General features: G+C 42.5%; 1 protein-coding gene across 2 annotated transcripts in view; it reads right to left on the bottom strand.

The window, feature by feature from the left end:
- EIF2AK3 (eukaryotic translation initiation factor 2 alpha kinase 3) overlaps positions 1-14,506 on the bottom strand; it is a 75,420-nt gene that overhangs the window by 48,710 nt on the left and 12,204 nt on the right. For both annotated transcript variants that reach the window (XM_067704428.1, XM_067704427.1), the window contains exon 2: positions 11,193-11,322. In XM_067704428.1, the coding sequence (XP_067560529.1) occupies positions 11,193-11,322 (130 nt within the window). The remainder of the gene's footprint in view (positions 1-11,192; positions 11,323-14,506) is intronic.

The raw sequence follows: 14,506 nt of genomic DNA, 5'->3' as shown, positions 1-14,506 counted from the left end.
GTTAAAAGATAAAAGTCACCGAGATTGGGAAGATGTAAAATACATGAAAAACATTTCATTGAAAGTGTTAAATTGTTGACTTTTTTTTGATACCTGGAAATCCCCTTTGCCCAGAACAATTACTTTCCTTGCCATGCTAGCTGTTTCAGAAACCGAGGTAGGGCGAGGCAGCAGCAGGCACCCAACGTAGGAAATGGAAACGTGTCCACGGGGAGGTGACTGCGGCTCATCCAGCCCCATCCCTGACTCCACCAGCCACTCACTGATGTGACCTTGGACAAAAACTAACACTCTACTCTTTTACAAAATGCCTCAAATTAACTTACTGCACTGGAGCCTCAAAAGCACTCTCCACAGCTTTTTGAAAAGGTATGTCTTCTGATCCCTAAACTACCAATGACTGTTTCTACCACTCTGGGGATCCACAGGCCTCCTGCTTTCCTCACTCCTTCCCCTGTCCCCTCAATCCTTCCAGAGTCAAAACAGAAAGGGTTTTTAACATTTTCTTTTGCTGTAAGACTTTCATTGAGACTTTGATGAATCACAGGGTTCTCTTAATGAGGCATCTGCATTGTTAAGTATCTATGTTTAGTAAATATTTATAAAGAATTCACACCAACTAACCATTGGGGAAATGTGGAAGAAGGCAGGAAAATCCCTAACATCCTACTAAAGCCAATCTCTCCTTGAAACCCTTTCTTCTCTCTGACTCATCACTCTCTACCTGAATTTTAAAATGTTACGGAGGGACGTCCCTGGTGGTGCAGTGGTCAAGAATCCGCCTGCCAATGCAGGAGACATGGGTTCGAGCCCTGATCTGGGAAGATCCCACGTGCTGCGGAGCAACTAAGCCCGTGCGCCACAACTACTGAAGCCCGCGCGCCTAGAGCCCGTGCTCTGCGACAAGAGAAGCCACCGCAATGAGAAGCCCGCGCACCACAACGAAGAGTAGCCCCGCTCACCACAACTAGAGAAAGCCCACGCGGCAACCAAGAACCAACGCAGCCATAAATAAATAAATAGACAGATAGATAAATATCCTTCTAAAAAAATTTTTTTTAAATGTTAGGGAGTCTGAAAATTTGGCTGGAGGTCATCTCCTCACCCTGCTCTCCTTCCAGGTGATTGCTCCTCTCAGCTCCCAGGACACGAACACTTCTAACTTTTCTCTTCAGCCCAGACTTTTCCTCTGAGAGCACCAGACCCACATATGCACAGGCTTTCTTAACATCTCTGTTAAGGTCACTCAAGGTCAAGGTCACTCGGCACTCAACGCATGTAAACAAATTTATTTTCTCCCTCTCTATATCTGTTCCTTTTCTTTTTTCTTTTTTTTAAAGGGGCCGGGGAGCAGTCTCGGAGGACACTTTTATTTTTATTTATTTATATATTTTTGGCCGCACCAGCGGCTTGTGGGATCTTAGTTGCCTGATCAGGGATTGAACCCGGGGCCCTCGGCAGTGAAAGCGTGGAGTCCTAACCACTGGACTTCCAGGGAATTCCCCCACCTGTTCTTAATTTACTACTAATTTCTCCTTTGGTCTTTTCATTTCATAAAGACGTCCCTCCTTAAACTTCTCTTCAATCCATCACTTCACTTCCCTCACTTCCCGGTCACCTTATCATCCCCATCTGTACTAGACCTGGTCTCTTAACTAGTCTTCCCACTTCTGCTCTTCTTCCTCTTCCAGTCCATTCTCTACGGTCAGTAGAGACTGACTATATAAGTGGTCAGTAGTCAGCAGACTACAGGAGAGATTGATTCTAGAAGGATTTTAGGGATTCACCTGCTTTCTCCCAGATTGATCATTCCTGCTGCAAGGCCTTGATGCCAGCCGTTCCCTCTCCCAGAGCAGTCCTTCCCAGCCTCTCTACCCATTTCTTGCAGCTCTTGCTTCTCATAGGATCTCAGTCGTAAACATAATTTCTTCTGAGAAGCCTTCTCTGACTTCTCTGACTTCCCAGCTGGGAGGTCAGGTATCCTTGCTAAGTCTCTCTTAGCTCTACCTGTCCTTGTGACAGTTACCACAACTCAATTATGATACTGACATTATAATCATTTCATATCCGGCTCCACAGAGTGTCATGTAAGTTCCATGATGGCAAGGATCTCATCTGTCCTGGGCATTGTTGTACCCCAGCGCACAGCCCTGCAGGATCCCCTGTCCCCTTAAACACCAGTTCAGTTTTGGATGTGGTAAGTTCAAGTACCTTTGAGTCTCTCACTAGGGTTAAGAAGCAGTTAAGCGCTCACAATGAGCTGAGCGCCGTGCTAAAGTCTGCTCTCTATATGAGGTCTTTGAGTGATTATTCCTGATAAAGCACATTAAGAATTATAATGATAAGAGCAGAAAATGCAAACACATTGGTAAGTATTGAGGCATTTCAAAAGGCATGAAATATTGGAAAGGGGGCAAGAAATAAGCACAAGGATCTAGGGTTGAGTCTCCGTTTTACTCCATCAGACAAACCTCTGAACCATTTTGAGCCCCAATTTTCTCATCTGGAAAATGGGGGTTAATAAGAGTATTTTATAAGGCTATGTTAGGGAATAAATAAGAATGGATTTGATGTCACTTTGCAAACTGTAAAGTGCTACTCAAGCAATACTTGTCAAGTAGATGTAATGATCCAGGGCTGCTATTTTGAACCTCTAAGGTAATTCGTGTGTGAGTGCATATATACGTATACTTGTTAAAGAAAAAAGTTAAAAACGAAAATACAAACTCTTAATCTGACTATCTATAAATTCATCATGAGCCTTCTTTTATCCTCAATAAGGAAACTTCAGAAATGACTATGGTTCGTTAACACTAAATTTCACATATTGCAAAAAAGCTTTTAGAATTCAAACAGTCGCTCCAAAAGTAAATTCAAGGAGAGAGCAGAAAGCTTAATTATGCCATGTCAGTAACAGTAGGCCCTTGAATGTGCGTTTGCACTGCATGAATCCACTTACAAGTGAATTTTTGTCACTAAGTACATACTCCAGTACTCCACGATCCACGGTTGAATTTGCGAACATGGAACCGTGGATACAGAGGCCCACGGAGAAGTTATGTAGGATCTTCCACTGCATGAAGGGTTGGCACCCCTATCCCCAAAGCTGTCCAAGAGCCAACTGTATCTCTTTCCCAATCCTGAATTCACAACACCCATCTAAAAACAAAGTCTTAAAACTATATAAAGATGAGTTTGATATAAGAATTAAATACATCAAACTGTGACCAGTCTTTGACTCACCAGAAATCTCTTATCAGCCCTAAAATTCTCCTTTGAATATAGAAGTTCTGAAGGTTCATAAAGTACTTTATTGGCCAAAAAGATAAACAATATTAAAGAGAAGTTAACAGGCATATTTTTGTATATTTTAATTCTTCAAAAATGTTGCACTATATATCGAACACAAAATGGTAACTCTTAAAGTAAAATGAACAACTGACCAGACTACTAGTTGACAAAATTGACTATTTGTAACTTTATGAGAAAAAAAAAAAGATGTTCCAACACTGTTGTGTTGAGGAAACAATTTTTTAAACATTTCCCTAGATTTCAAGGAAAACATTGAAATTACCATGACGGGGAAAGTAAAGGAAGCTTATCTGCTGAAAGTAAAGCGTTCCCAGGAATCATACCTCAAAGACTAAGGAGGAGGCATCATGGTTTACAACTAGTTACGTGATCTAAACGTGAGGGATTATGAGATCTTTCAGTAGATCTGGATATTAGTCGAAGAAGGCATCCCATGTGACATGCTTAAAAGGAAATGTAGGTTAAAAAAAAAAAAAAGAAAGAAAATGCAGAAGAAAAAAGAAATCCTGAAGTGAGTTGGTATTTATGATCATCAAAGATTGTGAATTATTGACCAAGAGCAGTGAGATACCAAGTAGATAGTTATTATTTCATTCTTTCTTTCCTTAACCTATAGTCAACCTACAAAACAAAATACCTCCAGGAAAACAACCAGGTTAATTTTTGAAGTATACTTTTTGCATTCACGGTGAAAAATACAGATTTAAGTACCTATCTTTGCCTTCACTTAGATTATTATTCATTCGTAAAGGAGATAAATAATGTGCACAAGAAGTCAATTTCCTACAAAACAGAGTCAAATCAATGTCTCACTTGGCAACATGTGTGCTGGAATAAATCGATTTAGTTCACAGCACTGTTTTCAGCCATGCTAAGGGATTAATAAAACAAAATTAAATCAAAAAACGGTTTCATTTCTATCATTAAAAGAAATGCAATTAACCTAAGCAATTATTTAAATATTGGCTTGCTCCGTGATTGACAGTGACTTTTCCAAATAAACCACCATCTGAGAGGGTGCTCATCTGAGGCTCAAATTGTGCTAGTTTATGTACAGATGAAAGACTGCCAGATGAGCAGACATCTTTCAGTACAGACAATCTTTAAAACAGATTACAGATCCTCTTCTAATAAAGCAATACTCAAAACGGTCTACTGACGGACCCTCGGTGAACAAATCAGGTAGCCATTAAAAATGTGCTCTTTTCAAAAGATCCCCCCCAACCTACGAAGGCCCTTCTTCATGACTGCAGCCTGACTCTGCAGTGCGCAGGCTGGAAAGCTTCCGCATCATAGCTGTCTGTTTCTGCACCTGTCTGAAACAGAAAGGCGGTGTGTCCCTTGGGGAGAAAAATGCCTAAAATAAAATAAAACAAAACCCCAAACTCTAACTATAGACTTATAAGAGAGTTGTTTGTTCTTTTTAAGAGGAAAAAAAAAAAAAAAAGGACATTTTAACAGAAAACTGAAACAAAAAACAAATATGGTATCTCTAAATAAGGAAAAGGTAAAGGTATTGTCTAAGGACAGACTAGTTACATATACACAATTATAATATGCATTCTAAATACAGATAAGGAAGAAGGTCTTTGTATTTACAAATGTGTTCCAAAACACAGACAAGTAGACAGTTCAAGGATATTATGTCTACTTAGATTTGGTGAACTGTGATCCAAATGCCACCCAGAGGGCTTCCCTGGTGGCGCAGTGGTTGAGGGTCCGCCTGCCGATGCAGGGGACACGGGTTCGTGCCCCGGTCCGGGAGGATCCCGTATGCCGCGGAGCGGCTGGGCCCGTGAGCCATGAGCCTGTGCTCCGCAATGGGAGAGGCCATAACAGTGAGAGGCCCGAGTACCGCAAAAACAAAACAAACAAACAAACAAATGCCACCCAGAGACCCCAAAGAAAAACTATGCTGATATGTCACAAAACAATTTTAAGACAATCAATGAGGAACCGCTGCCAAATCTCCTTAGTGCTTTTTCAAGGCTGAATCTGCGTATAGATTAACAGTGGAAAGCAAATCAGATTCTACCTCAGGTGGCCCTTCTGAAAATTAAAAACAAAATTCTTAGCTATGATCAAAAGTATTAGATGTAGAACCTAGGGGCACATGTTAAAGGTAGCAGAGTAAACCTTAGGTTCATCATTTACTCTAACACACACACACACACACACACACACACACACACACACACACAGTTTTAGCTCGGTTTGTTCAGTATTCTTTTGAGGAAGCTTATAAGTACCTCGTCAAGAGGAAAGAGTGGCAAGTCAGGTCTGTGTCCCATGGCGCCTCAACCTTCCGGCAGCATACATGCATAATGCAACTGTCAATCTCTCTTATCCTTTGGGAACTTATTTTTTTCCTTAACATAATCAAAACATGACTAAAGCAAAATAATAAACTATTTTATATGCTTTGGGATCAGAAAAGGTTAAGGACATCATGAAAGCAGGCTGACAGGCAATGAGATATGTACCTAACGGTAATGGATTTGTGCCATTTTTAAAAGAATCCTTAAATGTAGTAAAAGGGGAAGTTAAAAAATTCCTCTAGATGATTTATATGGGTGTTTCATGTGTTTGATGGTACCTGAGTCCTGAAGTTAGGACAATCTTTAGAAATTTAGTCCCTGGTGGTCCAGTGATTAAAACTCCGTGCTTCCGCTGTAGGGGACGTAGGTTCGATCCCTGGTCAAGGAACTAAGATCCCACATGCTGCACAGCGCAGCCAAAAAATTTTAAAAAACAACAAGAAGAAATTTAGCCCAATCCATAATTTTACAGAGAAGGAAATTAAAGCTCTACTGAAATAATTAGCCGGGTCACAGAGCCAGTTAACAGCAGCATCAATACTAGAACTGCAGCCTCCGAATCCCAGTGCCTCCTCCACACCACACGGCCTACAAGGTTCCTGTGATGCTTTTACTTTATTATTCTAGCAAAAGTACATGTGATCCATAACCAATTCCTCTATCATTAATAACTTAAAAATTATTATACAGTCTATCAAATCCTTTAGCCTTCAGCTTCTCATTAGATAAGTCACTTTAAGAATCAATGCACAGAGAATACATCTTCTCTGGCCTTCTGAGTTTAATTGGTTTCATCCTTGTACCACTCTTGATGAAAGGGTGGAGAAACTGACATTCTAATAGAGGAGTCTCCAAACGGAGCCTCCAATTGTCACCTGGGTGGTTCCCGCTACATCTCCCCACCAGTTCCTGCCTGCTGTACCCAGCTCTCCTCTGCACACTACCTGTCCTCGCAAACGCTGAGCTTCAGACAGAGAAAATTAACTATTTCTCCCAAAAAGTTAGGGACCATCATAAAATTGTCTATCAGATGCATTTAGAAGGGTACTGCATCCAATCCGGGGCATTTCAAATAGCAGTTTTTGTTCCTCTTTTGGTGGTGTTTTGTCCAGCTTCTGAACATAACTTCTAGATACTGAGCGATACACACCTTGCTGAATAACAGGTGACCCAAGCTCGAAATACAGTCCTCTCTCCTTGTTAATGTTTATAACCTTACGAATACTCTCATAATGGTGATATTTCTATTATATACTAGATCAGTCGTTCTCAAAATGCGGTCTGTGGATTCTGTTTGAGGTGCAGAGAGTCAAATGGTTTTCATAAGAAGGTGCTATTTGCCTTTCCCTGGGGTGCTATTTGCATTGATGGTATAAAAGCAACGGTGACTAAAGCATGAATAAGGTAGCAGACTCATAGTCCTCACATCTTCACTGTCACACACTCGCAGCAAAAAAAAAAGAAGAAAAAAGTTTCACTCGAGAATGTTCTGATGAAACAATAAAAGTTAAACTGTGACCTGAGTACATATATTTTTACTATTCTGCCCGACTAACCAGGAGGTGTGCATTAAGGACTTCTGCCACAAACTGAAGCATGTTTTGAGGAAAAGCACTTGCGTGACTGAGTTTTGAGCTGAAACTAGTGGCATTGCTCACAAAGCTCCATTTGCACTTGAAAAATTGAGAGAAAAGCTACAGTGATGAGACTTGCGTATTTGGCAGACGTTTTCTCGAAAATAAAGTGAACCTCTCACTTCAAGGAAAACAACTGACTGTGTTAATGATAAAATCCAAGTTTTCAAGCGAAAATTAGAATTTTGGAATAGCTGTATCTACCCATGTGAGCTTGACAGCTTTCCAGTACTGGAAGACTTTTCTGATGAGATCAGTGGTGACAGTAAAAAATTTGAGTTTACAAAGTATTCTATAAGGAAATATGTCAACATTTGGAAGATCTGTGTAACTCAATGAATCAATATTTTCCAAATGATGTTAGAAAACCATGCACGAGTAAAAGGCAAGACAGAACAATGGATGTTACTGGTACAGAGTACAACAGTTCATTAATATGGTTTCACATTCCGCGGTGCAACTAACCTTTCAGAAACTTCCACTTTTTCTCGTGTAGAACCAAAAAAGAATGATCACAATCAACTGAAAAGGCTACTAAAACACTCCCTTTCTCCCCCTACATACGGATTTTATTCTTCATACAGTTCAACCAAAACAACATATCGAACGCAGAAGCATATAGGAAAATCAAGTTGTCTTCTATTAAACTGGAAATTAAAGAGATTTGCAAAAATATAAAACAACGCCACTTTTCTCATTGAATTATTTTTTGGGGAAATACACTTTTTCTTTCTTTTCTTTCTAAAGATTTTTTGATGTGGACCATTTTTAAAGTCTTCATTGAATTTGTTACAATATTGCTTCTGTTCTGGTTTTCTGGTCCCAAGGCATGTGGGATCTTAGCTCCCTGACCAGAGATCGAACCCACACTCCCTGCACTGGAAGGTGAATTCTTAACCACTGGACCACCAAGGAAGTCCCCACTTATTCTTCATAAAAATATATTATTTATGCTACGTGCAATGCAATGGGGTTCTTTTATTTTTTTTTTTTTGCAGTACGCGGGCCTCTCACTGTTGTGGCCTCTCCCATTGCAGAGCACAGGCTCCGGATGTGCAGGCTCTGTGGCCATGGCTCACGGGCCCAGCTGCTCCACGGCATGTGGGATCTTACCGGACCGGGGCCCGAACCCGTGTCCCCTGCATCGGCAGGCGGACTCTCAACCACTGTGCCACCAGGGAAGCCCTGTTTTAATTTTTAATATGGCTTAAGTTTAGATAGATATAACCCATGGGGAAGAAAGCTCTTTGGATCTCTTCGTAATTTTTAAGAATGTAAAGGGTCCTGAAACCATAAAGTTTGAGATCCACTGTACTGGATGAACAGCCTGAGTTGTAAAGGGGAGGAACATACAAGATGTAGAAAGAGCTCCAGAGCAGGTGGAGTGGAGTACAGTCAGGCAAGCCTGGTTTAATCCCAGCTCTACCATGTAGTCGGTCTGTGACTTCAAGCAAATAACTTCTCTGAGCTTCGTATTCCTCTTCTGTAAAATGACACCAGCATATCAATCTCAGGAGGATGGCTGTGAGGATTACACGGTGTGTAAAGTACATTGTGTGTATATTACAGCTCTGGGAACAATGCTGTCATTAGCATATCTACACAGTAAACACACAGTCTCAAGAAATGGTCCCAAGAACTTAGGGCAGTAGTGATCTAGTCAATTTTTTTGTGTGTAAAGTAGGAAATTAAAACCTAGATAATGCAAAGAGGTCTCAGAATTCTTTCCCTGAAATGGAAAGCGGTCAGTGAGCTTTGCATTTATTGTGTAAAGGTGACACAAACTTTTAAAATATGCTTGCAATTCAACATTTCAAAGCATTCTACCCAAAGGATCAAGGGTTGGGGGTGAGTGGGAAGAAGGATACTTAAAACAAGAGAGACCTAACAAACCACAGAAAATGGTAAGGACTGGGGATGGTGAGAATATTCAACTGTAGTTTAAAAAACAGCTAATGTAATTGCTATTGTAAGAAAATCTTCAAGCTCCACTAGCTGCTTATAATTTAAACACGCTCAATGGCACTCAGGTTATTACGACTACTTGTCATATCATGCAGTGTATGTTTTTGTGAGTGTGCATACTTTAGTTTATAGAAACACACATGCTTTGCACCACTACAACACACTATAATGTTACCTCAGATGTAAACAGCTTACAATCTTCTGATTTTGCTCATCACCTTTCATGTCTAGTTTGAAAATAAAGCACAATGTGCATACCCAAGCATAACCTCAGGAGGACATAAATAAATGAATATTCAGGTCTGAGTAGTAATTCATTTGACTATGACATCCAATTCAAACTTTTGAAGGCAATTTACAATCAAAGTGTTATTTATATTAATAATTCACAAGTTCACAATTCTCAACAGATGTTTCCGGTATACTGTCCGGTAAGCAACAGGCACTCTGAAAGTCTAGTCAAGGCTTAGCACACAGCGAGTGTGGAGGCTAGGCAGTGCCACCGCCCTAAGTACCTGCCCGGGTACCCCAGAAAGGAATCCAGGCTGGATTTTCTAGAGAGCAGCGGGGTCACTGGGAGCAGTTTTCCCATCAGAAAATTTCTTCACCACTCATCAGGTCATTCTCAAGCCCCTCGTGTTAGGTTCTGTCTTTTCCAAACTTGATACCAGCTAAGAAGCTTTTTGAAAGGGAAAGATTGATGATGAAAGGGAAAAAAAAAAGAGTACCCTAGGGAGTATCCCATAGGGACACGGTAGAAGGCTGAGGGTATTCTGGAAAACAGGTGACTGCTTCCACGTCAGCAGTCGTAACTCAAAAGAGGGACTTATTTTAAATGATTTAAACAAGAGGGTAAAGCTCCAGAAAAGGAGAGAGATTTAATCTATTAGAGTCTAGACAAAAGGTCAGGTTGGGGGCTGTGCTTAAATGAGGGGAGTCTAGACTTCCCTCATTTAAACACAGCCCCGGACTTCCCTGGTGGCGCAGTGGTTAAGAATCCGCCTGCCAATGCAGGGGACGCGGCTTCGAGCCCTGGTCTGGGAAGATCCCACAGGCCGCAGAGCAGCTAAGCCCGTGCGCCACAAATACTGAGCCTGCGCTCTGGAGCCCGCGTGCCTAGAGCCCGTGCTCCACAACAAAGAGAGGCCACTGCAATGAGAAGCCTGTGCACTGCAGCGAAGAGTGGTCCCCGCTCGCTGCAACTGGAGAAAGCCTGTGCGCAGCAACGAAGACCCAACACAGCCTAAAATAAATTAATTAATTAATTTAAAATAAATAAATAAACACAGCCCCCAACCTGCCCCTCATCAAGGTGGGCAGTGTCCTTACTTTACTGATGGTGACACTAAAGCTCTGAGGGGCTAGGTCACCTGTCCAAGTTTTGGAGTCATATGCCAGAGTAGTTTTGGAAGCAAGGTCTCTTTTTTTGCAAATAATCCATTTTGTCTAAAATTTCACGCCAAGAAAGCTTCAGATGAATTATGTCTACAATTAGGATGTACAACTGAGGGGAAGACGCAGTGAGTAATTTATGGGATTTTGCAGCATGCATTCCCAACTATTAAAACACAGTTATTTATATTTGTTTTATGATGTCTAGGGACCCTGTGATGATGATAATAGGAAGAAGAAATTATGATCATGTTGGAGCTCAGATAATGAGATTTACTGATATAGCAGATAGTATCCTCAATTACTCATTTATAAAATTAACTCATTCCATGCCCAAAACAATCCTAAGAAGTAGGTGACGTTACCCACCTCATTTTACAGGAGGGAAACGGAGGAATACAAAAGCTAAGTAAATGCCCCAAGGGGACATAGCTTGTCAGAGACAGACATGCCCTACACTTAGGCAATCGGACCCTGAGCCACAGCTCTCTAAGCAAATACCTACTATTAATAGCAGCAATTGATGATTTTACCTAAGTTTTCCGGTCAACATATAACAGAAAATTCTCACCTCCGGTTTGCTAAGGCTGGACGACACCAAGGAACCGGATCCCACGTCCAAATCCCACTGCTTTTGACCATGGTTCTCAGGATCCAGGGCAGCAATTCGGCCGTCTAAAGTGCTGATAATCACTAAGGATCTGTAAATTTAAAAAATCATAGGACAGAGTTAAAAAGATATCGAAGACATACACTCAAAAGGAACCAGCCTCTCCCCAGGCCTCTATCTGTAAGGGGGTGAGCACCTCCTCACGACACTTGTAGCCTTTCCGCCGCTCTCTGTCTTGAGCCCTCCAAGACAACTGCACTATGCCCTTTATGGGTTTGTTCCACTTATGAAAAGCCCCAGTCTCCGAGGTCACCCCTCCTTCCCACACTCTAATCCCCACATGGAATTCGACATGCCCTGCTCTGTCCTCTTCCATTTCCCCACCTCCTAAAGCCTTCGCCCTGAAACAGCGTCCCCTGAATGTTCACTTACCTCCTTGCTCTGACAGAAACCTGGCTCTCCCTGAGCACATTGCTTCAGAAGCTATGAGAATTTTCTTCTCCATAACCCTTACCAGGCCCAGTGATGGCGTAGGCACACTCCTTGCGCCTCGCTACCATTTCTGAACTATTTACTTTCTCTCTGCTCTAAAAATCCTCAGGTTCAGGTCATTCCATCCATTACTCCTCCTAATAATTGTCTACTGACCCTTGGGTCACTAGCCCCGTCCCTTGAGGTTTTTGGCTCCTGGTTCACTGTCACTATTAACATGTTCTGTGGGTTTTCATTATCTGTCTACCTCACCTCGGTCCCTAAGCCCTCGTCATTACCAATCACAACTTCCCTGTCCCACTGAAATTTCAAGCATTCCAACCCCAGTCACCAACCCCTCTTTTCCAGCTCACCTCCTCTACTTCCTTGACTCCAAAAAACCTCTGACCCCACCAGAACCCTATCAGCCACTGATCCTCCCGCTGTTCCCCTGAACCTGACTACCATTATGCCTTCACTTCTTTCTTATCCAGTTTAAATTCCATAGTCCTTCTTTTTTTTTTTTACTTTTTGGCGGCACCGTGCAGCATGCAGGATCTTAGTTCCCCGACCAGGGATCGAACTCGTGCCCCCTGCAGTGGAAACCCGGAGCGTTAACCGCTGGACCACCAGGGAAGTTCCCATAGTCCTTCATTTTAAGCACTTCCTTGCTCACGCCCTCAACTCCCTACCCGCTCTCTTACATCTCACACTGAACTAGCAGAACTCCAACCCTGGTTCAATGAAACTTTCTGCCTTCGCTCAATCTTGCATCTGTGCGGTTGAAGAAAAATATAACCATGCTGACTGGTGTCACTCTACTCATGACCATCATCATCTAAAGGGCTCGAATGATGCTCCACAATCATGACACGTTTCCCTAGTCTATTCACTCTCCCACTGTCCCAGGTCAACTATTTCATTTTGCCTTTGCCCTCAAACTTCCTACCCTAGCTCTTCCAAGCTCGTGCATCTCAGGGACTATGCTTCCTAGATAGGTGTTTACTAAGGAAAACAAATAATCAAAAGAGATCCCACCATCCCATCTCTCCATGTAACAGCACCTGGACCCATGAAATACCTCCCCTCTTACTGCAGGTGAATTGTCCAGGACTCCATCCACTACCAACACTCCCCTTAGGCAGTAGGTATCTCCCTGTGCATACATAGGGACTCACTCCTCAAAAACCTCTCCTCTTGCTCTCCCATCAATTATTCCCCCTCCACCACAGCATTCCTCTCAGCCCTCAAACCTGCCATTATATCCCCCAACTTAAAAACCAAACCAGATTAAATAGAATGATCCATTCTCCCCGCTCCAGCTTCCAATCCATTTCTCGGCCCCCTTTGGAACAAAACTCCTTGAAAGAGTTGTTATGTAGTCTGGGTCTCCAAATCCTCTCCCCCTTTCTGTGCTGAACTATTTCTAGTCAAGTTCTTCCCTCCACCCCTTCATGGACAGGCTCCTGTGATACACTGACCTTCACACTGACAAATCCCATTCACTTGACCATCCAGTGACATGTGATCAGCTATTTCTCCTGCTCTCCATCAACTACTCTTTTTTTTCTATTTTATTGATGTTTTTTCACTTAAGTTTTTTTTTTTTTTTTTTTTTTTTTTTTTGCGGTACGCGGGCCTCTCACTGTTGTGGCCTCTCCCGTTGCGGAGCACAGGCTCCAGACACGCAGGCTCAGCAGCCATGGCCCACGGGCCCAGCCACTCTGCGGCATGTGGGATCTTCCTGGACTGGGGCACGAACCCGCGTCCCCTGCATCGGCAGGCGGACTCTCAACCACTGCGCCACCAGGGAAGCCCCTAAGTTTTTTTTTTTTTTAAATTTAAGTACAGTTGATTTACAGTGTTGTGTTAGTCTCTAGCGTACACCAAAGTGATTCAGTTATACATACGTGTGTGTCTGTGTATGTTCTTTTTCATATTGTTTTCCAATATGGTTTATTACAGGATATTGAATATAGTTCCCTGTGCTCTACAGTAGGACCTTGTTGTTTATCCTCTATCAACCACTCTTCACGCGGCTTCCAGGGCACCATCTTCTCCTGATTATTTGTTCTTAGTTCTATGCTTCCTTGTAGCAGTTTCATTTCCTGCTCCCTCCTCACCTCTCCTATCTCTGAAAATATTCTCTACCTACACGTACTTTTCTTTGGTGGTCTCATAGATGAAAATATCATCTATATACTGGCAACTTCCAAATTTCTATCTCTGGTTCCAGGCCCCTTCCCTGAACTCTGGGCATACATATGTAACTGCCTGCCAGATTTTTTTTTCTAATAAATTTATTTATTTTATTTATTTATTTCTGGCTGCGTTGGGTCTTCGTTGCTGCACGCGGGCTTTCTCTATTTGTGACGAGCGGGGGCTACTCTTCATTGCAGTGCGCAGGCTTCTCATTGCGGTGGCTTCTCTTGTTGTGGAGCACGGGCTCTAGGCGCATGGGCTTCGGTAGTTGTGGCACGTGGGCTCAGTAGTTGTGGCGCATGGGCTTAGCTGCTCCACGGCATGTGGGATCTTCACGGACCAGGGCTTGAACCCATGTCCCCTGCATTGACAGGCAGATTCTTAACCACTGTGCCACCAGGGAAGTCCCACTGCCTGCCAGATTCAGATTGTCCTACAGGCTTCTCAAAGTGCACGTATCCAAAATCAATATCCCCAGACTGATACCCCCAATTCCTCAAACACATCATGCATGATTTTTCCTCAGGGACTTTGCAGCTACTGTTCCTTTGCATCCTGCAACATATACCCCAGATACACGACAAGCTCTCAATAAATATTTG

Source organism: Pseudorca crassidens, chromosome 14, assembly GCF_039906515.1.
Source record: "Pseudorca crassidens isolate mPseCra1 chromosome 14, mPseCra1.hap1, whole genome shotgun sequence".
In the NCBI taxonomy this organism is placed as follows: Eukaryota; Metazoa; Chordata; class Mammalia; order Artiodactyla; family Delphinidae; genus Pseudorca; species Pseudorca crassidens.
This window is presented reverse-complemented; position numbering and strand designations above follow the sequence as displayed.